This window comes from Poecilia formosa, unplaced genomic scaffold (genome assembly GCF_000485575.1).
Source record: "Poecilia formosa unplaced genomic scaffold, Poecilia_formosa-5.1.2 Scaffold4, whole genome shotgun sequence".
Lineage (NCBI taxonomy): Eukaryota > Metazoa > Chordata > Actinopteri > Cyprinodontiformes > Poeciliidae > Poecilia > Poecilia formosa.
Window position 1 is genome coordinate 3,919,296 of NW_006799943.1, and position 23,782 is coordinate 3,943,077.

Consider the following 23,782-nt stretch of genomic DNA (forward strand, 5'->3'; position numbering starts at 1 on the left):
TGGTTAATCTTGCTTATGAAAATAGACAGCTCTATACCTTATGTAACTTAGAAATATTTGCTAAAACTGTCACTATGTTGTGATAGTATAACATGAGATGGATCATTTGTGAAAACATCAGGCTCCTCTGCCTCCTACCTGCTACTGTTCACATCCTCCTCCTGGCGCTCCGCTACGCTGCAGCTAGCTCCACACCACCAAGCCTGCCGTGAATGCTCAGGCTAGTTAGCATTGGCACTGACGATGGCAGACAAAAAGGTTTCCTTAAACAGAAATGTATTTCTCCGCCATAAGCGCGTTGAATTAATTGCTAACTAGCCTCAGCAACTTGCCATTTTACGCTACAGCTAGCTCCAAAAAACAGCCTGCCGTGAATGCTGAGGCTAGTTAGCGTTGAAACCAAGACGGCTGATTAAACGTTTTCCTGGAATGGTAAATTGTTTCTCTGCCATCAGCACATTGAGCAGTCCATTTAAAAGCTCATTAGCGTTAGCAAATTAGCATTAGCTTAACAAAGGCAGTCAGTGCCTCATGGAAAGTTTTCCTGTTTTTGCACTTTATACTCTTTATACTTTTTTATTCTTGTGTTTAAAGAAAGCCACTTTATGTGGAGGTATGAGACGTTACATTTGTAATGTTTTAAGTTTCCATTTTTTATCCAATTGAAGCTGCCATTATGCTTCACTGTTAAATGTACACATTAAGCCATCCATCTATTGCTTTGTAAGCAGATTCAGTCAAATCAAAATGTATTTTCTTGTTATGTACCTTAGATCATATCTAGAAATAAGATTAGAAGTTTGAACATTAAGTATGAGAACCCCTGATACAGAGGAATCCAGGTGTCTGAAGTCAGAACAATGGAATAAACAAGTTTATTCATTTTAAAAAATAGTGTTATTCTCAGGCGAGACATCAGAGGTGGAAGCTTGCCCTGTTTTCCCCACATATGCATGCTGGTGACCCGAAATGTGGCTTCACACTATGTGACATGTCATGCAGTCCTTCTTTTCCAGGTGTCACGGCATAAGAAAAATAGCGATTTTTGCTGTCAGTGCCTGTCACTGCAGCCTGCATTTAAAAAAGAAATAAAACATAGCAAGACAGTGGCTCAGTTGCTGTCAGCATGATTCTAAATGTACAAATAAATTTAAGGAAATAACAGATGAAATGCATTTTACAGTGTTTTTACGATCTGTGAATTTATGTGGTATTTTTGCTTCTTGTTTCACATTAAAACGCCAGGAAAAAATGCAACTTAACACTTTAACCCATTATGATGTTTAGTTTGCAGAATTAATGCTTAATGGAAAAGAGATACAGCCAGCATTTGTATTCTGCTCCTCTTACCTTGATAACCTTGATAAAGAAAATCCTGTTCAATCCAGTTGCCTTCAGAAGTAACAAAAAGAGAATATTCTCGTTATAAATACTTGCCGTTCTATTAAGACATTAAATGTTGGTCAGGGAACATTAGTGAGAAAACATGAAAAACACAGCAGACACATCAGGGAGGAAATGAGCAGGTCACACGGAGGGTGATTGACAGCGCTTAGACCCACCTCCTGGCTCTGATTGGTTATTTCTAATTAGCACTGGGAGAAGGCAGAAGAGCACTTTAACATTTTCTACTCATTGTTCTCACAGATTATCTGTCTCATAACATAGTGTCAACATTGTGACAGTTTCAACAAATATTTATTTATTTATTTTAATAAAAGTTGCATACTACAGCTTCAAAATATATTAAAGTTTGTAGTTTTAACAAAACAAAATTGAGAATCCTTAACTGGGAGTTTATACGTTAACCTGACACTGATCAATTTTGTTCAAATGTGTAATTTTATATTCTGATTTTATTTTAATTTGGAATTAAAATAGACATGGAAGGAATCAGGAAACAGTAGAAACATCTCTGCTGGATGTCAAGATGAAACAATCAGTGGCGGCTTAAGATTTTCTACTGGCCCCTTTTCTCTTTTTACATTGTTAGGATGCTGTGCTGCTTCTCAGTGATTGCTGGCGGTACTTGTGGCACTTTCTAACATCTGTTCTCATTTGTAATCATGGCAGAAATACTTCTTTTATATTATTATTTAGCATGCAAGTGCAGCTGACTGAGCTTTTAAAATGATCCCACAGACACCTGGGAAAAGATTGAGCTCCTTGGCAGGTTAAGTAGCAGGAGCCAAACGAAAAAGGAAGGAGGAGAAATTTGAAACTATTTCTTCACATGATTGTCATGGTGATTAAGGTGTCTGGGAAGTAAATTAGTCCTTGAAGTGCCAACAATGAGAAGTGACAGAGCTGTAGGATCTTGACTGAACAGCAGAACCTCCTCACTTGGCTTTCAGACTGCAGACAGAGAGCAGCATGCTGGTTGGAGTCTGCAGGAAGTGATGCAGAGCATGAAGCATCGGTTTGGCCCCTGCAGCTCACAAAATGTATTTAAATCTAAAAACTCAGAGTCCCAGTGCATTCACAGCAGTATCTGGAGAATTCAACATCACCTCTTTTTGTCAACTCTTCTTATTTTGAATGAATTTCTCTATTTTCCTGATGTCATTTCCTTTTGAGGATTAATATTTTATTACACAATTTAATTCCAAACTAAACCTCTCCCACATGTATGTCTTCTTCAGTCAGTCAGTTTATTCACTCGACTTAACAAATTTCATCATTAATTAACTAATACACTTATGAAAAGGAAGCAGGGAGAAGCACAATATTCTACAAACCTGTCCCTAAGTACAAAGCACATTTTCAGGGCTGTATACATGAAATTAACCATAGAAACTTCAAACAGTATATCATTCTCCTCTTTAACTCAAAAATATATTAGATTTAGTAATTTTTTCTTGTAAATGTTTTAAATGGATTTACAGTAGAGGATTTTTTTCCTACTCCTCATCCAAACTATTCCATAATTTTACTTCATGCACAGAAATGCACATTTACTTTGAAGTGGTACACAGTTTTACTTTTGAAATCGTACTTCCTTCTGTTTTTTATATTACTTGAGCCTCAGAAAATTGACTTTTGTAAATGGTTGTTTCCAGCCTGCTCTGATTGAATTTAGTTTTTTTATCGGTAAGTCATAGTGATCAGAATTAGAAGAAAGAAATGTCAGTGTGTGACGAATCTGTATGAGTTTTACTTTCTGAAATAGGGATCAATGTCAGGTGCGGTGGGTGAGAGGTGGTGAGGAGAGACGCAGAGACCCAGGTTGTAGAAGAAAATGATGAATTTAACGAAGATCCTCAAAACAGTCCAGATCAGGCAGCATGGCAGAGAGTTAGCACACAGCTAATTACCGGTAGCAACTGAAAACCTGAAGACTGAAAACGAGAGCTAGACCAACACAGGACTTCACAGTTCTACTGTGATGGCAGGCAGGCAGACAATTAACATACGACATACGTTTGACAAGGACCCGACAAGAGACAGAGACAACAGGTGGACTTAAATACACAGGGAGGGTAATCAGGTAACTAGACACACCTGGGAAGCAATCAACGGGGAAGAGGCAGAGACAGAGACTCACAGGAAGGAACTGAACACAGAAAACCCTTAAAAATAAATACACAGAAACACGGATCAGATCATGACAATCAAAACTTAACTTTTTCACAGCATTCCAATTTTTTGTGACATACCTGTAAACAGCAGGTCCCGGACAATCACTACTAACGGTTAATTTCAGCGACTTCTGTTTTGTCTGAATTTAAAAGCAGAAAATATTTTCCACCAGAGTGTGTGCATCTTCAATAGAGTTTCCATCGAGCCAAGAAAATTCAACGCCTGATCCGATGTCACTCACACCTGAAGTAAACCCAACGTATTATAATTCAGATTTTACTGCTTTTATTTTTAGATCTCCATTAATGTTAACATTGTAACTTCTCCCATTTTTAGCTTTTATCAAATCAAGTTTATTTGTATATCACATTTCAGCAATAAAGCAGTTCAGAGTGCTTTACATCATAAAGACACAAAAAATACAGAACACACTGAAGCATTACATTAGTAAAAGCCTTTCTGTTGCTTTCTATCTGGTCATTTGTTGTAACATCAGGATGAGTCAAGTGCAAATCATCTGGGATGTGTGACTGATAGGAGCCGAGACACATGCTGCGTCTCAACTTCTGCACCTTACTTTCTTTACTTCCTCAACCTATCTTATCCTATCTTCACCTCTATTTAAACTAAGTAGATTAACAGAAAATAAGTAAACCAAGTAGATTAACAGAACTCTGTATTGTGCATCCTCATTTGGTTGGTCATGTGACAGTGATGCAGTGTAGGATTGTGGAGAGTTTAACTGAAGCAGTGATGAAGTCAGTGTCATTGTTTTTTTTTTTATCGTCAAAAGGATTGTGAAACATTCATAAAATGTATGCATCAGTTAATATTGGTTATTTACCATAACAGCAATATTAATTTTGGATATTGATATCGGCCCAAACTGTCAAATCGGTGCATCCCTGGTAACTTTGGTGAGGCATCCAGTCCTGGGAAGGTTCACCACTGTTCCATGTTTTTTATGTTCCAAATACGTTTCCACACCAATGAAAGCTAAAATATTTGGTGATGAGGTTAAAAAGCGAAGGAAATCTTCCAGGCTTCACCTTAATATGTGCAATATGTAGCATGATATTTAGGTAGAGACTGGTTTTCCCCCTCAGATGCTTCTGTCAGAGTAGAGGTTTTGAACATAACCGCATCTGAAGCTTGTTTAAAGTTTCATTGTCACTTTATGAGGAAGCCGCGGGGCAACAGACAGCTTCATACGCTTATTAACAAGTTTCTTCTCCATAAAAAGGTTCTTTACAATCTTATCACCCACTCTGGGTTAGTGGGTCCTGGATGTACGGGAATTAAAATGTGGATGAGGATTAATGTGTTAATAACATTTCTGTGGTTATCTACACCTCCCAGAGCTGCAAACCTATTACATTATGAAGAAGAATTGAATCCCGCTAGGAAGGGAAATGTCAGATTTATTGTAAACTCGGGTTGTGCACATTTGGATTTAGTTTGAAATCTTATTCATAAAAAGCTCATTTTTGCTGGATAAATTCACTATTCTCATGTCCATGTTGTTGTTTTTAATAATAAAGGGAATCTGCTGTTTTTCATACACATAATCTGACATGTCGACAAACAGTAGTTAAATCACGATGCCTCGTTATCTTTGTTTCAGACTTTTTGTTCAACTCAGATGAGGTAATTGTATATAAACAAATTTTACTAAATTTAATTCAAAAGTAATTGCATACCTGGGTTTGTACAAACATTTTCAGTCACACCAATAATTTTCACAAACAAAACACAAACTGCAATTGTAAGACGGCACAGATGCTTTGGGGGTGAGGGAGTAAAATATTGAAGTAATGAGACATTTTTGTTTTCAACAATTTCAGCAATATTAGTCCTAGAGCATAAAACCATAAAAAAACAAAAAAAACTTGACTGAATGTGTCTTCGGGAACACTTTGTTCTCTCAGTTTCACACCCCGTGGTCGTAATTTGTGAAGCTGAGGAGGAGACTCTTCAGTTATCTCCTCACATTTCACGGCCGGGGGAAGTGCCGGGTTCACCTGTCCTGTTGCAGACGTTATCAAGATGCAGCTCGGCTGAAAGAAAGTTAATGCTGTTAGCATTGATTTCAAGTGTTAGGCCGTCTCTTTCTTCTCTTCACATCCTAAAGAAAATCATTGGAAGTTAATCAGGATGAAAAACACTCTGGGCTGTCCACTTTGTTGTGGGGGCAAACTGCAAAAACTGCCTCATGCATCATTTATAATTTTGTATTTATTTATTTATTTTTTTCCAAAAAAGCTTGACTTCATAGGATAATGTGATGTTTGTGGGCGACGAAACTGACATTAAATTTCCAAAATTGTAACAGCGTCTTCAAATTTTCAACTCTGACTGTGAAATGGATTTAAAGCAGCTTTCTCAGTGAGTATTTCACAATAAATATTCTTCATTCAGAAGTTTAACTCAGGTGTTACTAATTATGCTGCCCTCAAAGTAAAACACTTCCTACCTTGCTACAACCCTCATAAATGTTACCAATTGACCTGAAATTTTAGAATATTTCAGAAATAAATGGTTAAAAAAAAGAAATATTTTCACAGACATGTTTAAAAATGATCAATTTGTAGAATCACAATCAGTCTGTAGTCTACAAACAATCAGTTTGTAGAAAATGAAGAAATCCTCAAAGAGGTTGAAAAAGTTCTGCATATACTGATATCACCAGTAGATCGACAAACATATTTTTTATACCTAAATTAAATTAAATTCTAATTACGGGGTTTCTGCAGAGCTAAATGACTGCTAATGTGATGCCAGCATTGGAGCAGAAGGGAATCTAAAAGTTACATGATGATGGTTCTGAAGGACTGGAGTTGGGCACCCTTGTCTTATACAAACACAGATGTTTCTTCAGCTGAGAAAACGGTGACCAACCTAATGCTATTTTATAAAATTGTTAAACAGCTTTTATCTTGCTGAAATTAGCTAAATCTGGGGATCCATCTGAGTGTTGCCCTTCCAGCACACTCAGGATTTTGTCATGTTTCCTTATACCCATAACGTCATCTATCATCAAAGTCATTGCAGTACACCTCTTGCTGGATTAATAAATAATAATGAACTAAGCGGTAGATAACAAATTGCATCCTTTACAAGATTGTAAAAGTTTATTTCTATGTGCAACTCACCCGTTTTTGTGGCACACATGTTGTTATGGCCCTTATTGTGCCAGTGTTCAGACGTTGGCTTCATTGCAGTGATCTTGTTGATGTTGACTGTAACCGGCCTGCGAGGCTGCCGTGAACAATCAATCAGCTGCGCTATTTTCCTGGCCATGGCCGTCTTCTCTGGAACAGGGGGCGGTATTTTCCGAGGTGAAGCAGTCACCCTTACCTGGCTTTGACCCGGCTCATCAAAGACGTCGTCCGATTCATCGGAAAGGCTAACTCGCCGGAGATGCACGGCATGGAGCTGCTCAAGAGTCACCACAGGCAGAGTCTTCCCGAGCAATTTCAAGAAGGCAGAGGACTCGGAGTGGTGGCGGCGGGAAGGTTTGGGAGCGAGTGCAGGTTTGGTTTGAGACGAAGGCTCCGGGTTTGGAGATCTGAGAGTAGGGAGAGTGGGGAGAGGGATTTGCAGAGACAGCCTCTTGGTGCGGTTCTGAGAGGAGTTAGACCTGGATTTGGGTTGTATTTTCCATCCTAAAGGATCTGGGCCGATGATGACGGATGTGGGAACAGAAGTTGGGGAACAACAGGAGGAGGTGGAGGAAGAAGAGGAAGACGTCGATGAAAAGATCCCAATGGTGGGGCATGAGTATCGCTTGAAAGACGAATGCGAGGATGTCTCTAGTCGCAGAAGGGAAGCAGTGCGCTGAGGAGGGTCGGGTTCCTTCTTGTTCTTCCTCACCATGATGACAGGCGGTGTCTGGCATTTACAGAAGTCAACTGACCACCGTCTCTGATGAGAGCGAAAGCTCACGTTGGATGTCAAGACCGTCAAGTTCGGTCTCTCTCTGGGGACGTGGCTGGGTGTTGTTGAACATCTTGGCCCTGGACTCTCTCTGCTCTGTGCTCTGATGCCGACGGTATTTACATGACACACTTTTTCTCTCATTTTAACAGAGCTGTGACAAGCAGAGGCTATATCTCCCGTGGAACATTTCTTCATCTTGCTTGGTTGAGTGGAACCTTGATGTGAAAAGAACTCTGAGTAGAAACACAGAGAAGAAGGAAAGGGTGTGTTCAGGATGTTTTGCATCTAAAAAGAGGAACAGCAGACACCCATCTGGACTTGTTAAAATAAAGTTTCAAAACCACTGACTTTTCACAACAGGAACTCTTCCAGGAGTGGCAACACATGTCCTAAGCATTGTACATCAGACAAACCACACCTTTCCTAATGAGAAATGACATGCCATAGATAAACGCTTCTCTTTAAATGAAGAACATTTTAGAACCGTTTTAATAAAAGATTCACTGTGACTTTTGAAGTCCGCAGTCAAACAATAAGTAAAAAATATTTACTGTATACTCTAAAATGATTTTAAAGAAATCCATTCGATTCATTACTTTAACTTTGTTGATGCTGATCTTTCCTTGAAGTTTGTTCTTTCTTACATTTTACAAATGTGTACTTCTGATTAAAAAAAAAGAACTAGTGTAGTAGAATTGATCAGTAGAAACATGTTCAGCAAATGTTAAATATGTAAATGTGAGGGCATTTTTGACAACACATTTTAGTGAGCACTTACTCCTTTCATAGTCATAAATTCAAACTTAAAATAAGAATATCAAATATTAAGGTTTATATCAAGCTTACACTTGATTGTGAAATGTAATATATCAAACGTGAGAAGCTGTTTACCTGCAGCGCTGTCCTGATCTCAGTCTCGACTAATCTCTTCAGAGCTTTTGTCAGTAACATCCCCTCTCCGTCTTGGTCTCATAGCGGTCCACCCAAATCTTACGACAACTTCCTGAAAGTAACACCCTGAAAACCACAGATGCCTCAGTTCTCACACCGTCACGTAATCACATCTCACAAACACGGTTGGCAAACAGCTGTTGCTGTCGTACCGTGAAGCAAGTGTGTGAAGGCCTTTAAGAAAGACATTTCCTAGGGTTGTTGTGACATATACAGATGTGATCAGGGTCTCACCTTAACAACTCTGACTCAGTTCTTTTATGAATCACTAGCAGTTTCACATTCTGTATCGAAAAGCCATTACAGAGAACTGGATGTTCTCTCAGTCTGTGGGGCTTATTGGCAGCAAAGGTTTTACTGCTTTGCATTTTGAATGCCTTCTCCGCATGGTGTTTACATTTAAGTGCTCCCTGTCATAAGATTAAACGGCCTAAATGATTAGACATTTGCTTTCACACATTTCATAGCTACTTTCTGCTACACAAACTCTGTTCCAGCTGCAGGCAGAAATGTTTACAACACCAGCAGGGCGTCTCCTGGGGAGGTGATCTTGCCAGGCAGTTGCGATATTTACATGATTTTTAGTCCAGTTTTTTTTTTTTTTTCTTTTTGCAAGAAGTCAAAAGATTGTTTTGATGTAACTTTATAAACAACCTATCACACCACACATCTCCTGGTGCAATCCTTGGCCATGACTACTGCCAGGTTCTACTAACAGGCTCTCCTAACTGGTCTCTGGAGCCAGCCTGTGCTTTGACATATCTGCCACTGGCACATCTGGTCTTCAGTCAGCCTAAAAGAGAATAGGTGTGTTCATTGAGCTGCACTTTTCTTTAGCTGTCCGTACCTATTTCAAGTTACCACTGCAAAGTGGTTAATGGAAAAGACTCTCTCAACCTGACTGTTCTCGCAAAGGTTAGTGTCTTATCTTACTCCGGTTGTCAAGGGTTTGAAATCTAGCAATGTCTATGCCGCACTTAAAACACTCCAGACTCTGTCATGTGATGTTAATACTAAGTTGTATCAGAGCTGGGGGGTCACTGTCTATCGTCCAGAAACTCTTGCAGACCTAGCTGAAGACCTAGCCTTAAAAAGCTCATAGTTCGCTCTGATGTTACCTACGTTGTTCTAGCCTCACCTGCAAGTCGCCTTGGATAAAAACATCTGCCAAATGTAAAAACATAGCCAGCTTTCTTCTTATATCATAAATGCTCATTTTGGGATATTTGTAAAAAAAAAAAAAAAAAAACTTAAATTGTTGCCTATTTATAATCTTTCAGGCTTATTTGTATGACTGTATAGGAAAAAAAAAAACTTGAAGTGCTTTCCTGATTTTTTTTTTTTATATGCCTTTTCATGTTCTTGAATCTCAACATGAAAGTTTCTAGGTTGTGGTCAGGTAAAAATATTGGGAATGCCAGCCCATGTTAATATATTTTTATCTGCTGTATTCATTTAAATGCTAAGCTTTTACTGAGTTGCCATAAAATCTCAGTCAATACGTTTGTCTAGGAAAGAGACTGTGTTAATCACTCAAAGTCTGAGCCGTTGTTGATGAGACGATGTTAAGTTGATGGCAGCAGTAGCTCAGATGTCAGGTGATGAGCCCTTCAGTGAAGGAATTTTGGATATTAATGGGAAACAAGTGGTAGTTTAACTTAATAGTTAAACAGTGAAAAACCTAAATCATCTTTAGGAGTCCACTTCTGATTTTTTTTCCTTTTGGATTTGTTGTCATTTTCTATATTGATTCTATAACAGTCATTTTGGAGGAGATTGTATTTAAAACTTCAACCATATTTGGCAAGTTGATGAATGCAGCGTGGGGTTGGGTCCTGCTTCAGTTCCAAACTGGGCTCACTAGGATGAGACAAAAAGGGTTCTACGAATATGATAGAGAAAACTCAAAATATGAACTATGTCAAAAGTCAACTCGGTGAACATTGAGATCCCATTTTAGTAATTTGAACCATAAAGGATGGAGGTTTTGTAGCAATATGCAAATTTCTGACTTCTAGAAACCTGTGAAATCTCAACTGGCCAGCAATAACTTGATAACTTGATAATAAGGTGGGTGAGTACTGCAGCCCTTTAACTGCTTCTGGCCATTCCTCCCTCTCTCTTTTTCTGCTCTGTCTGTGCTCAAAAGTCATTGTGTCGAACTGGAAGCTGTGCAAACGTCCCAAATCTGACAGCGAGTCACAAAGCATCACATGTAAACCCGGCCAAACACGTGTCCTCGGCGCATCCCGCCTCATACCGTATGCGTTCTGACTCCGCGTGTCGACAGCTAGTCCTTTTGAAGTCGGATCACTTTCAGCTCCCAAACTGGGGTTCCTTCCCCCTCCACTTCTCACCTAATCCGCCCCCAGGCTGCCGGGATCTTTAAAGGCTGCGTGAGTAATTGGCAGGTCTGTGTGTTGTTGGGGGGTGTGGGGTCGGGCTCTGCACCATTGATCTTAGTGTAATGAAACGATGTAAAGCTCTCGGGATACTGTAAACCTGCACACGAGGGGGAGGGATTACTGCTGATCTGAGAGCTCTTTTTTTGATGATTCACACACTGAACACTAGAGGAAGACAAGTGTGTGTGTGTTTGTGTTTGTACACTATACAGAACCTGTGTTTTAAGAGAAAGCTCTGACCTTTTTTCCTGTTTCTTTCAATAGCAATGAAATATGTTTGCTCCCTGCTAGCAAGAGTCAATATGTGCTTATTGATGCTTGAAATGGTAACGGCAGCTCTCTGTTCAGCTCACCGTCTACACTTGATTTGAGTGTTTCTTTCATTTTAGTGGACTGCACATCATCCAGTAGGGCACTCTGCTTTCAATGTACTTAAAGATGGAGGAGATGGAGAGAACAATGGGCCCAGAGCAACTTGGCACTCAAATCTGGTAGAGAGACATTGTGTTTGAAGCTTTTTATTCATGGTGTTAGAACTCAGAAACTGGCAGAGCTAAAACGGATAACACAGATTTGAGGTCTGTTCCCTTGTCGTTTGGTCGGTAGAATAAAAGACCTCAGATTTTTGTTTGTTGAAGGGAAGCGTGAAAGGTGGAAGGCTGTCAGGATCGAGAACCTTCTGCGGGAATAAAAACGGTTCTTTCAACTGTGTGGTAGATGTAAGCTGGGTGATTGCTATAAACATTTACCAGAGAATGCTCAACTTCCATGTTCCAGATTGTGTTCAATTCAGTTTATTTATGTAGCACCTGTTTGCAACAAATGTCGTCTCAAAGCACTTTACAAAAAAAAAAAGCGTACATGTGTTCCAGTCGATCCCAGTTATCAATCAGAATACTTCTGTTTTTCTTAATAGAAACCAGCATACCCTGATCAAACTCCAACTTGACTTTTACACAAACCCACACTCACACATCATCAGGATTAACAGGATAATGACAGAAAATCAAACTATTCATCATCATCCGTGGACAGAAAATTACACAAGATTGAAAGTTAATGAAGTCCATAGCAGGGCACTCTTGGATCCCGTTGGATTCATTATTTAGTATCTTGTCCTTCAGATAGTTTTAAGTAGAAGAAGCCCATCTTTCAAGGAACACAAAATAATAAATTAAGCCCCTTTTCTCTTCTTAAGCAGCTTCTACAAGTGTGGAGAGGAAATGATTGCATTTCCATTCATCCATCCATTCAGCCTGGAGCGCCTCACCAGGGAGGCGTACGAACTAGATCCAAACATAGATCCTCCTAGATAGTTTAACATTGTCCTGCTGGAAGGAGAATATTTGTTGATTTCTTGGGTCATAATTGATATCTGGTGTGAACTTTGTCAATGACTCCATTAAATATATTTTAGTTGGAAAAGAAAACTGTTTAGCTATTTTCATGGCAGTAAAATCTTGCAACTCCTTTCAGCATTAAGTATTAAATTGTTCCCTTGACATAAATTAGATGTTTTCTTCACTCCTGAATGGAGATGTTAAATGATGCCAGATTGTTCTGTGTTCACTTCATGTTTATGTAAAAATAAATAAATAAATAAAATAAACATAGGTTGTTTTAGATCTTTATTTATACGTAGCAAAAAACTCAAAATCTTACCAAGTATTTTTGCTCTAGTTTCTTGTGCAAATAACTTACAAGTGACTTTTCAGGATGCCATAGGAGGTTGTTTTAAGTCTGCTATATCTTGCTGAAAAGTCACTTGTAAGTTAGTTTCATCTTATTTTATGCGTACTAAGATATTTGCATTAGAAACTAGACCAAAAAATACTTTGTAAAATTGTGTTTTTGCAGTGTAAAACACTTTAAAGAACTATATGTCACTTCCTTCCACTAAACATTCTGGCACTGTTTCGTATTAATCTGTCACTATCTGTTATCTATCACATGAAATCCATTGAAGTTTTTGAGGTCTGATTATTTTTTCAAGGCACTAAATGGTGTCTTGGAAACGCTGAGCTGAGGAAAGGTTTTGCATATTTCTCTTTTCTCTTAAGATTCCACCACAGTGATGTCTGTCCTTCTTTCACACATCTCTAAAGTTCAAAAAGATATTTTAGTTTCTCCTCAGAACTCTGTGATAAAAGCTCAGTACAGCTATTTAAAGGAAATAACAGTGTGAGATTATTAGGCCATATTTTTGTCAGAGTAATTGGCATCCTGAGGTAGAGTTTTCTCTCTCTCTGGGTTTAATTTTGTTGCACCTCTCGCCACCGTGCCAACAAACTGTCAAATTGCTCCCTAATCAGCTTCAGGTAAACATGGAATCGTTGGCTGGATGTGAACCCAAACCTAAACATTACGAACACACACTGCTGCTCATCCCGGCCACCTCCTCCTCCTCATCAGTAGAAAGTATTGCCAGGGCTGACATATTAAAATACACATTGCTCAACCAAGGCTGCAGCTGAAAAAGTAAAATAAAACTCTTCCAGGAAATCTTTTTTTGGTTCTTAACTGGTGCCAAACTTTAATGATATATATTTTTTTATTTGCATCTGTCTTGAACTGGTTATGCAAGCAGAAAGCAGCTGGAAAGTTAGTTACACAAAGAACAAATAGCAGATAATGTGATGTTTTCAGTGTTTCAATCATTTAATAATAAAAAAAATCCACTGAGAAGCTTTGTTTGGGACTAATTATTGAAACAAAGGTTAAAACAAAGCAGAAAAGGGGGAAAAGGTGTTTCATCTCTTTTTAGATTAAACGCCTTTTTAGATTTGTGAAAGTGGAAAGAAACATGTAAAATCCTTCACTGTATTGTTTTCCGTGATCAAACAGACCAAAGAATATTTTACCTTCTTACACTTCAAAACACATTGTGTATAACTGAGGTGAGATGACGTCGTCTTTAATTGGTAAATATTCTGCCAACTTTAGCTTTCTGGTTTTTATTTTCTAGAAACAACTGAATGATGCAGTCATGATGGAAACTACCATCATGACCTCTAAAGGTCTAACGTAGCTTTGCTATATGGCTTTCTGAATCTATCTCAGCGCTTTCATCCACTCTTCCAGAAAACTTTAAATTATAACTTAACTAAGACATTCTCTTAAGGTTCCACCACAGAATTATACAGTAGATTGGTCAGTCAGATCAACTGATTGTTTTCTGTTAACTTGATAATAACTTTCAGAATTTGCAGCTGGTTTTGTAGCTTAAGAGTCAGATACATGAATTGAAATAGTCTATTAAAGAGATGTCCAAATCCGTTCCTCAAAAGATACCATCCTGCAACTTTTACATATGTCCCTGCTTCAACACACCCCTGATCTATTTCATCATCTGTCATAAAAGCGAGTCTTTTGTTAACTGTTGTACAGTCTGGTCATCAATAATATATCAAGTGAAACAAATAAACGCTGAAAGAAAGCATGAAGTTTTCAGGATTCCAGAAGCCATTGGCTCAAACTTGACTTTTCATGTTGTCAAAACTTCAAACATGGAAAGTATTATTATTTTTGAAAGCCCCTTAAGGCAGAGTGATGGGGTGGTATTTCCTAAATGACCAGAACCCTGCTGCAAGTCCCCCCGAGAAGAAACAAATCTCCTACCACAGTAGGAGGGATCAACCTCTGAATGTCTGTCTTTAGTCAGTAGCTGGAAGCGTTGCAGAGGCAGAGTGGGCTTCATGCTGGCTGCACTTCCTTTTGTTGTTGTTTTGGATTTTCAGATAGTTTTATATCTCAAGGTTTTGTACAAAACAAGTTTGATAACTTCCCTAAGATTGTTTCACATTGAAAATGCAGTACTTGGATTAGAGTTGAGGGTGTTTTCACACCTGATAGTCCAGTAGATTCGGTTCTATTGAGTTGCATAACATCAACGTTTTCAGCTGGCGTGGTTTGATTTTGGAGTGGTCTTCAGTCCGCTTGCAATTTGAACTGCATCAGAGTTCACTTCAATCAGACAGAGACCTCGGTTTGTAGGCGGAACAGAGTTCACTTGCATGTTCATACCTCCCCAAACGAACCAGACTTTCTAGGCAAACAAACTAGAGTTTGATTAAAGCGGCCTAAGAAGGGCTGGTGTACATGCACCCTGTATCTTCAATAATCTCCACACTAAGGAGTCTCCAAACCTGATGAGAAGGAAAACAAAAGGGCAGGAAATAGTATTTAAAAAGTAAAAGGTCAACACATGAAGCACGGTTTAAGCAGGATACAAGTTCAAGAGAAAACACAAGATTCCATTGAGGCTGAAGCAACTTTGACATGCTAGTTGCCATAGCTACTCATCTCTTTGCATTGCCATCCTGTTTTGTCTCATCTCTTACACCGAAACATACAAAACACACTTCACCTGTCTCTTAATTGGTGCAGTGGAGTATTTCCAAGTGCATTTATTCATTTTTCCACGTGAATTTAATTATGTCATACAAGCTGAAGAACTGGATCAATACTAATTAGATCTGGAGATACAACAACAGTTTGTCTTCGTCTTTTTCTAGTCCTGTTAGTCTTAAATCTGTCATTACTTTCTTTGGGTTAGAAGTACTCTTCATAATGCATTTCAAAAGGTTGCACCTAAAGGTTGAACGCAGTCCACAAATAAATGAGAAGTTTTCTAGAGAGAGCTGAGTGAGTGGAAACCAAAGACTAACAAGAGCAAAGGAACTCTGTAATTGGAAGGAGATGGATGGACCGAGATACAAGAAGAAAGCACACGGGTTGCTGATGATCAGAGAACAACAAATGCGTCTTTTGTCTTTCTCTTCATGAAACAATCCTCACAAGCCTTCATCCTCGACTCTCCTCTTCATCACCGCTGTCTCCGTCTGTCATCCCTGGTTCGTCCTTTTGCTCCCTTTTTCATTTCTTTCCCTAATCTTTGCTCTGTTTTCATCCGCAGGCGTGGCTGACGGAAATTCACGAGTACGCCCAGCAGGACGTGGTGGTCATGCTGCTGGGCAACAAGGTGAGGCCTTGTTGGCAACACTGGGCGATGGATGGGCAGATGGACTCGGAGGGTGGCCGGGAAGGCTCATGGAGGAGGAGGAGGGTGTAGAGAGAATGGGAGCGCCAAGGCGGACCCGTGAATGCAAACGGGTGACCAAACGGTGTAAAAGGAGCAACAACACAGTGACTGTGGATTTCATGATATAACTCTCTAGTTTATTTATTTAATTCATTAATTGGAATTTATTGTGGCGATAAATCAAAATTCTTATCATGATAAGAAGCGTATCACGATAAATGATGAACAGTACGATATATGTCCACCTCTGCTTTACACTATATTCACTCAGGAATTGGTGCTTTAAGCAAAATGAGCAGGTACAGCTGGAAAATGAAAGCTTGTCATCAGAGCAAAGCATCCAGTTCTCTAAAATGTCTAAACTCATTTTGAATTTGATAAAACTCAGTGGAGCGTCACCAGCAGAGGGCGCCATAAACATCCTGTGCTGTGGAAACTTCACACTGGGCCTAAAGAAAGTCGGTTCTGTGCCTCTCCACTCTAAAGATCTAGAACATTGATTTGAAAAAGAGACGGAAATTTGACCTTAACTCAAAAATGAACAAATGGCAACAGAACAACCTGAACCTCGGTAAGATGCTTCCGTCCTGGAGACACCTGTGGGTATCAACTACAAATAACAACAAATACAGAAACAAATTTTGCTTGACGATAACTTGACCAAGAAATTATAGTAGTAATCTTCTTTAGCGATTATCTTTTGTGGCTTAGAAACTGAAAGAGAATTTTAAATTCTAGTATTCTGTAAGCTAAAATATTCCAGAAATAATGACAAAAAACTTTCTATGTGAAATAAATTTTTGGAGTTTTACTGTTTGAGACAAATTCTTGAAATAAAATTTTTGCATTTGGTGTATTTATCTGCACCAGTTAAATACATTTGAGTTAACAACATTCTGTACACGTTGTTTGGTATTTTCTAAAATAAAATAAAAAGTTGCATATTATTCTCACATTGTGTCGGCGCTGAGACTATCAGAGCAACCGCATGTTGTCGTGTTTTCCAGGCCGACTCCACACATGACAGAATGGTGAAGCGAGAGGAAGGAGAGAAACTGGCCAAGGTGAACCTTCTCCACTTCACACAGGAGCTTTCTGCTCTGCTCCATCTTCTGGCACAAACACCCTCCGTCCTTAGTCTGTGTGTCATTTCTTGATTATTCTGTTAAATTACACATTTGGTAGCCCTGCATAATGCTGTTATTATCATAAACGGTGGCGCCTTGCTAAATGAATTACCCCGGCCGTTTCACTCAGAGAACCTCTGAGGATAAATTTGAATTCACGGGGAGGAAATCTGGCCGAGCCTCTGCAGATGTCGGGACGCCGTTCTCAGCTGGAATATTAAGACAGTTTTCGCTTCCACAAAATCATATTTCCGTACCTGGGAGCACTTTTCATAGACTCTGCTTGGAAATAAAAAAAAATAAAAAAAATAAAAAAAGAAAGCGAAAAATGGCTCAAGGCCAGAAATATTGACATGTTTTCAAAAAGAGGTTGAGTTATTGCCGCTAATTTTCAACTCCATCATGCCTCTGCAGGTATTTTAAACCCCAACCATCAAACGAAGTGTGCATTAATAAAGACCTAATCATTTCCAGGGTTATTTTCTCCCCTCACTAGATTTCCGTCGGCATGCTAAAAGCAGTCGTGTTTCCTGTGCAGGAGTTTGGAGTGCCCTTCATGGAGACGAGCGCTAAATCAGGAATGAATGTGGAGTTGGCCTTCACCGCTGCGGCCAAGTGAGTCACACAAATACAGAGGCCCAGTATGAGCCGCACCAAGTCAAATGGTATCTTGAGTTTCATAGAAAACGCTCGTTTGTTGCTGCTGTTGTACAAGTATTTATTCCAGTTCAGCTGAAGCAAAACCATGGAAATCATCCTGCTGTTTCCTCCTGGCTCAGAGAAAATAAAGGAGCTTTACTGATTAGGGACTTGATGTGAGTAGTGACCAGAAAACACCCCCACCACCAGGGGGCAGCATGAGAACCGCTGGGATTCTTACCAGTATTTAAAGTCATATTTCCTCCTCCTCAGAACACTTTGGTGCCTGTAAATATGCCTGGACGGCTTTTCACAGAAACACTCAAATTTAAAGAATAGCAGGACAGAATATGGGAGTGATGTTATGGTTGTCATGGTAAAGATGTTTAAAAACTTTAATGTGCTTAATATCAAGCTTAATATCTCTACATTTATTCAGTGACATTGATCAAAGTCCATGTTTGGTATGTAAACGCTGTCTGGTGGTTGTTATGGAAACGGTTTGAACAGGAGATGCCACTTTTGCTCAGATTTTTATATTTAATAATACTGTAATAAGACACAAGAAAACATTTAGCTCAGAGGAGTGGAAAGAGTGCAAACGTGTTTACTCAAAACAATTTCAACGTGTTAAAATCTTGTAAAGTAATTAATCAGTCCTGGAACCTTTTGTATTTGAGCGTTTCTGGTATGCCCATAAATCTGATGCACTAGCGAGATCTGTGATGGACGACAAAGCTGCTTCTGTTGGTCTACTGAGGGTTAATTTTGCTTCAAAAAACAATCTGATTGGATGCTGAAAGAGATTATTGTGTTGAAGTTGTGCTAAAAGGAGTTAGCATATCAGCGAAGCTGCTCAAGCCTAAAATAGCATCTCAGTGCTAAACATTAGCATGTTGCAGCAGCACATGCTAATGTCGGCATCCACAGTTCATATTTCTGAAGAAAGATTTTCTCAAAAAAGTTCCATGACTTATAAGTTTCCAGAGGTGTGCGATTCTGAAGATTTTGGTATTGATCCGATACCAAGTAAATACAGGCCTGTATCGCCAATACTGATACTTTTTTATTTATGTCTAATATATCATCAAACTTCTGACCAGTCAGTGGGGATTTTTATGGTTATTCATTTTCTTTGAATGATTTTGTTCCAATCTATGATGAAATCTGGACAGTTTATAGGCGTTGTATTAATATGATAAACAGTAACGATGTAAAAACTAAATTGTGCACCTTTTTTACTGTATAAACAAAGTGCAAAACAAAATTTGAGTTGAGAAGCCAACTTTATTTTTCAGATTAACTGAACAACACAAATCAAACTGTAAAAATAAGTCAAAAGCAGAGGGTACTATTTCAGCTGTGTGTGTTTTTTTTTCTTAATGTATAATGTCAGGCAGTTTGTGTGGGAGCCGTTTCCCTTTTATAGCCTCGTTATGGTAACAGGCCGGCATGCTGAGACGTTGCCAATAATAGACTCGCTGTCTGGCACACAATCCTTCTGCAAATACAGAATATCAAATCTGATCCGTTCATCTCCTCGTCCTCCAGCTCATGTTTGCTGCTTCATAACTTTGCTTCGCTCATCTGTTTTGTCACAGTTAAATCTCCACTTTGTCACTTTTTGTTATTCGCTCCGATCGCGTTAGGGTTGGGAAAGCAACCAAAAACAGAGCAGGGGAATGTAACGTGTGTATTAGTGAGAATAAATAACCCGTTTTTTATTCACATTTTTAGCTAATATACTGCTCTAATATTAAAGCAGTAATCAAAACATTCATTTCTGTGTCGACAAAAGCATCCTGCACTCCTGTTCAATATTAGGTTAAAAACTCATCAAGCTCCTGGTTTCTGCGTCTTAATGAGCTAATTTCCACGGTAACCACGGGTGGGTTGCTGGCACGCACCGCCAAATACAGACCTGGAGGGCTCAAAGGTTCAGGAGGTGGTGGCATATCAGCTCCATTAGTTTGAAATTATTACGTTTTTTTTCAAGGCAGGTCAATAAAGGAAGTGCGGAGACTCCTAATGAGACACAAATCTAGCATGAAAGAAGCTCAAAATGACAACAAAGCAGCTCATAGGGACGCAGATGGTACAAAGACATGCAAACAGAGGAGAAAAGTTTTCTGTTGGAATAACCAGATCGCTTTTATGCCTCAGAATTACGAAGGGAGTTTTCACGCAGTCTGCAGAACATCGCTGTTATTTACCACTAAACAACAAACCACTTCAATGTTTTAACTGACTTACTGATTCACTGCTGCACCACCTTACAGCCAATACATTCAGGTCAGGGAGTTTAGCAAATAGATCACATTAGAGGTTCAGAATAAAAATAACTGCAGAAACAGACGGATACACATACAGAATGGAGACCAAATAGATAATCACAGCAATATAAATTAGACTATAATGAAAAACATTCTATAAAAGGACATTAACTTCAATATATTAAGCAACATATACAGAAACGCATCCAGTCAATACAGCACAATTTTGGATCAAGAAGAATCAGTCGGTAGAGTTGTTTTAATGTAAATAAGTTCTTAAAGCTGTATTAGCATGATGAGGCATTTTTCCCTAAAACAATTGAATGGTTTGGTCATGAAACTTAACCAGCAGTGGAAACAATTACAGTTTGATAAAGAAAAACAAGTTTCAAACCTGGAAATGATTCCACAATAAATCCAGATGAAGTACAGACTTCAAATGAGCAGATTTTACCTATAAAACCTACATGTAGTCTGGTTAGCTTCAAGTGGCCATCTTTGACTGATTCCACAGGAAACTGAGTGAGTGTGTTAGAATAAATGTGGAAGGTGTTCAGTATTTTTTCCTAATTTACTATACTTGTTTGAAAAGGAGTGATGAGTAGCTTACATTGTTTTGTTTTTTAATTCCCACCCCTTTATGCTATTCTTCAATATACCGTTATATCAAAAATACATACATAAATGTATACATAACATGTATATATTTACCTGAATCATCTAAGAATATCCCAAATTATTTTACTGCTTGTGTATCCATCTTCCATATAACTATTTAGAAATATTTCTTTTCAACCTTTTACTTTCGAATATATTTAGTTACTTTAGTCATACAGTTCTACATGTGCTTTTATTCTTTTTAAAACTCATATTTCCCCTTAAATCACATACTCCATAAACTTCCTGCTTTTCCACGAACTTGTGATTATTGAAAATGTACAAATGATGGAGATCTTTGCAGAAAACCTACCAACACACAAGTCAGACATTAATTGTTCACTCCGACTCCGTGTGTGTGTGTGTGTGTGTGTGTGTGTGTGTGTGTGTGTGATCACCAGAGAGCTGAAGCACCGGACCATGAAGGAACCAGACGAGCCAAAGTTCCAGCTGCAGGAATATGTGGACAAAGAAATGAGGGTCGCTGGCTGCTGCCGGACCTAGACTGCACCCGGTGTGTTGATCATGTCGGTACTGAACGCAGCGAAAGAAAGCAGGGATCTTATCATTATTATTATTATTATTATTATTGATACTATTATTATCATTAAACTACACAATAAGCTAGAGTATGCGTGTGCCTGGGAATGTCCCTCTTACTTTCTCAGTGACTATAAGGCCAACTCCCATAACTCATCCATCTGCTGCAACTGTGAATGTAAAATAACTTGTGCATGTCCACACACACGCACACACACGCACGCACGCACGCACACACACACACACACACACACACACAGACGTTTCAACTCAGTTCACTGCCTGCAGAATCTATGTTGCCCAGATTTTCATATGTGATGTACATATTTTAAGAATGACGGCTCATTTTGTCTTTTGGGAGCTCAGTGGCAGAATTTGGTGGTCATGATGTTGTAGTTTATCAAATCAACAGAATCGGATCAAACTCACTGATGCAGCTAATCAGCCGTTTCTAAAGTCACTGTGTCCTCTTCTTGTACAGTATCTAACCTGTTTTATTGATATATGTGAAACTTGATCTGAGCCTTCGTCCGTATTTATGTGCTCTACATTTCATATTTGAAGACGTGTGATGAGATTCAACACTAAACGGCATTCAGTTTCTCTGTAATTTTGACCCCATATGAAATGTAAAGAAGCGCATCATCAGCAAAAGACTGTACTCTGCACTTTATCACAACAACACAGAGGAGAGAGGGGGATTTCATGAGATGTCCAACTTATTTATGATGGCTTCAAATGCTATGAGTGTATTTTTATGGGCATAAAGTAAATAACTGGGTATTCTGTGTAAAGGTTGACTGTAATAAAAAACGTCTGATTTCAAACCTCTTTCATTAACCTTAGTGGAAATTACTTTTACATTTCACTTAATTTACTTTACCCGCCGTCATGTAACCTGTAGAATAGATTGGAATAAAGTCAGCATCACCTTAAAGCTCAGGCTACGTTCACACAGCAGGTACTGATGATCTTTTTTTTTTTTTTTTTTTACGTTGAAATACCTTTTTATTTTTATTTTTGCGAAAAAGAACTCGTACCATAAATGAATTGGGACCACGATCAGACTTCAGTGTGAACAGAAAAAGAACTTCTAATGAAGACGTCTAACAGCAGCGCACCGTTTACGGACGTAACAGGATGAAGTAAGCTAATAAAAAGAAGTCACAATTAACGTCAACGGCGTTTAGTAGAGCATTGAGTGTGACATCTGTGGAGGAATCTGATTGGATGTGGAGTCAGGAATGAGAGCGGTGAGACTGTGATGCTCTTCACTGATGCACACGTCTTTCGTAATGGCAGAATTCGAATCTTCCATCATTGTTTACATCAAAGTTTACCACGTCTGGCAGAATTAAAACACCAGAATGACATCAAAGTTGGATCAAATGCGAAATGACCGTTCAGTCTGTGGATGCCATGAAAACAATCTGATGCACATCTGATTTGGCACCACATGTGGAACAGATGTGATGTTTTGTAGGGTGACAGTATCTGAATTGGAGCGTTCAGATGGCGGCGTTTGACGTGGGTCGCATACAGGCAAAAAACGTCCGATCTGGGTTGGATCAGGCTGCTGTTTGAACGTAACCTTGGAGTGCTGTGGGATTTTATCAGTATGAAGTTCATGAAAATACTTCAGAAATATCTATTGTTTGAATGACAGATCCTCTATCAGAGCAGGTTTCTTCTACATTCCTGTTAGAGACCGACAGACCTCTACTCATCAGGTGTGGCTAGATCCCATGGCATACGCTCATATCCTTCCTAAAACAAACAATATTCACTTTTCGTGAATCAGATCACAATTCAAATTTGACTCATGATGCTGGGCAGCTGAAATGAAAGCTAAGGCGTTGGCGGCTGCTTTCAGACCGGCTTTAAGAATTGTTAATGTCCATTACGATAGTTTCTAGAGTCTTTCAGTTTTTGTATAACGTTTGTAGATTTGTTTTGTTCCTCTTGGTGGATGAGAGTCTGAACCTGCAACCAGAATCACTGAAGAAACAGCTGGAGTATTGAAGGTTCCTCACTTTAAGGAATGTTTGTTTCGGCTTTTATCTCCAGCTGAGTATTTTTCCACAGATGAAGTGGATCTTTGTCAAATCAGTGCCGGATGACGGTTGTTCTTCAGATGCATCAGAAAGATGCCTTCATGTTTATTTTTTTCTGATGATTGAAGCACTTTTTGTGTACATGACAGGTTTTCTTTTTTTTTTCTCTGAATCTGAAAGAGGGAAATAACTTAACTTGTGGTCTTGTAATTTGTATCTTGCAATTATTTATATTGTAAATTGTGTTGAAGAATAAATTCTGTCAGATTCTTCCTGTGAATCGTTGGTGCCATCTTCTGGTAGCAGACTGGAATTACAGATTTTTTGGGACAAATTGTGTTTCTGCATCCTGTAGAAAAATAGATAATTATTAGATTTTTACGGTACCAGCAGGGTGAAAAACCAACCTAGTAAATAAATTAGTAGTTAGTAGATCAGCAAATATAAACCCTTACATAAAATAAAGCTGGACTGGAGAAAGGTGAAAATGTACTTTTCTAAAAGCTGAAAGTTTTGGAGGGTTTTAAGTCGAGAACAATTTTTTTTAATCATGTTTTATTCCTGCTGGCAGATATTA

At 38.8% G+C, this 23,782-nt stretch overlaps 2 protein-coding genes across 4 annotated transcripts in view; one reads left to right on the forward strand and one right to left on the reverse strand.

Annotated features, from left to right (window-relative positions):
* Positions 1–23,485, forward strand: part of rab26 (RAB26, member RAS oncogene family) — a 93,332-nt gene extending 69,847 nt beyond the window's left edge. Inside the window, exons 5-8 of the mRNA XM_016676552.1 lie at positions 15,790–15,855; positions 16,923–16,979; positions 17,581–17,657; positions 21,013–23,485. Of these exons, the coding sequence (XP_016532038.1) occupies positions 15,790–15,855; positions 16,923–16,979; positions 17,581–17,657; positions 21,013–21,115 (303 nt within the window). The 3' untranslated portion in view covers positions 21,116–23,485. The remainder of the gene's footprint in view (positions 1–15,789; positions 15,856–16,922; positions 16,980–17,580; positions 17,658–21,012) is intronic.
* LOC103143749 (uncharacterized) lies at positions 4,362–10,864 on the reverse strand. Of its 3 annotated transcripts, XM_007560419.2 has the most exons (5): positions 10,730–10,864; positions 8,410–8,535; positions 7,867–7,941; positions 6,732–7,751; positions 4,362–5,636 (listed from the first exon to the last, which is right to left on the reverse strand). In XM_007560419.2, exons 3-5 carry the CDS (start codon positions 7,913–7,915, stop codon positions 5,566–5,568), a joined length of 1,140 nt encoding a protein of 379 aa, XP_007560481.1. In that variant the 5' UTR covers positions 7,916–7,941; positions 8,410–8,535; positions 10,730–10,864; the 3' UTR covers positions 4,362–5,565. The 3 variants fall into 3 exon arrangements, with proteins under 3 accessions (XP_007560481.1, XP_007560489.1, XP_007560471.2); XM_007560427.2 differs by lacking the exon at positions 7,867–7,941; XM_007560409.2 differs by lacking the exons at positions 7,867–7,941; positions 8,410–8,535.
* Positions 23,486–23,782: the final 297 nt, after the last annotated feature.

What these genes read in the sequence shown, in the direction of transcription:
- LOC103143749 (XM_007560419.2), bottom strand. Translation starts at nt 7,915, where the DNA reads ATGCTTAGGACATGTGTTGCCACTCCTGGAAGAGTTCCTGTTGTGAAA. An exon ending in AAGAGTTCCTGTTGTGAAAA is followed by an intron (nt 7,752 to 7,866) that starts GTCAGTGGTTTT and finishes GTTTCTACTCAG; the next exon opens with AGTTCTTTTCACATCAAGGT. An exon ending in CATGTGTGCCACAAAAACGG is followed by an intron (nt 5,637 to 6,731) that starts GTGAGTTGCACA and finishes ACTTTCTTTCAG; the next exon opens with CCGAGCTGCATCTTGATAAC.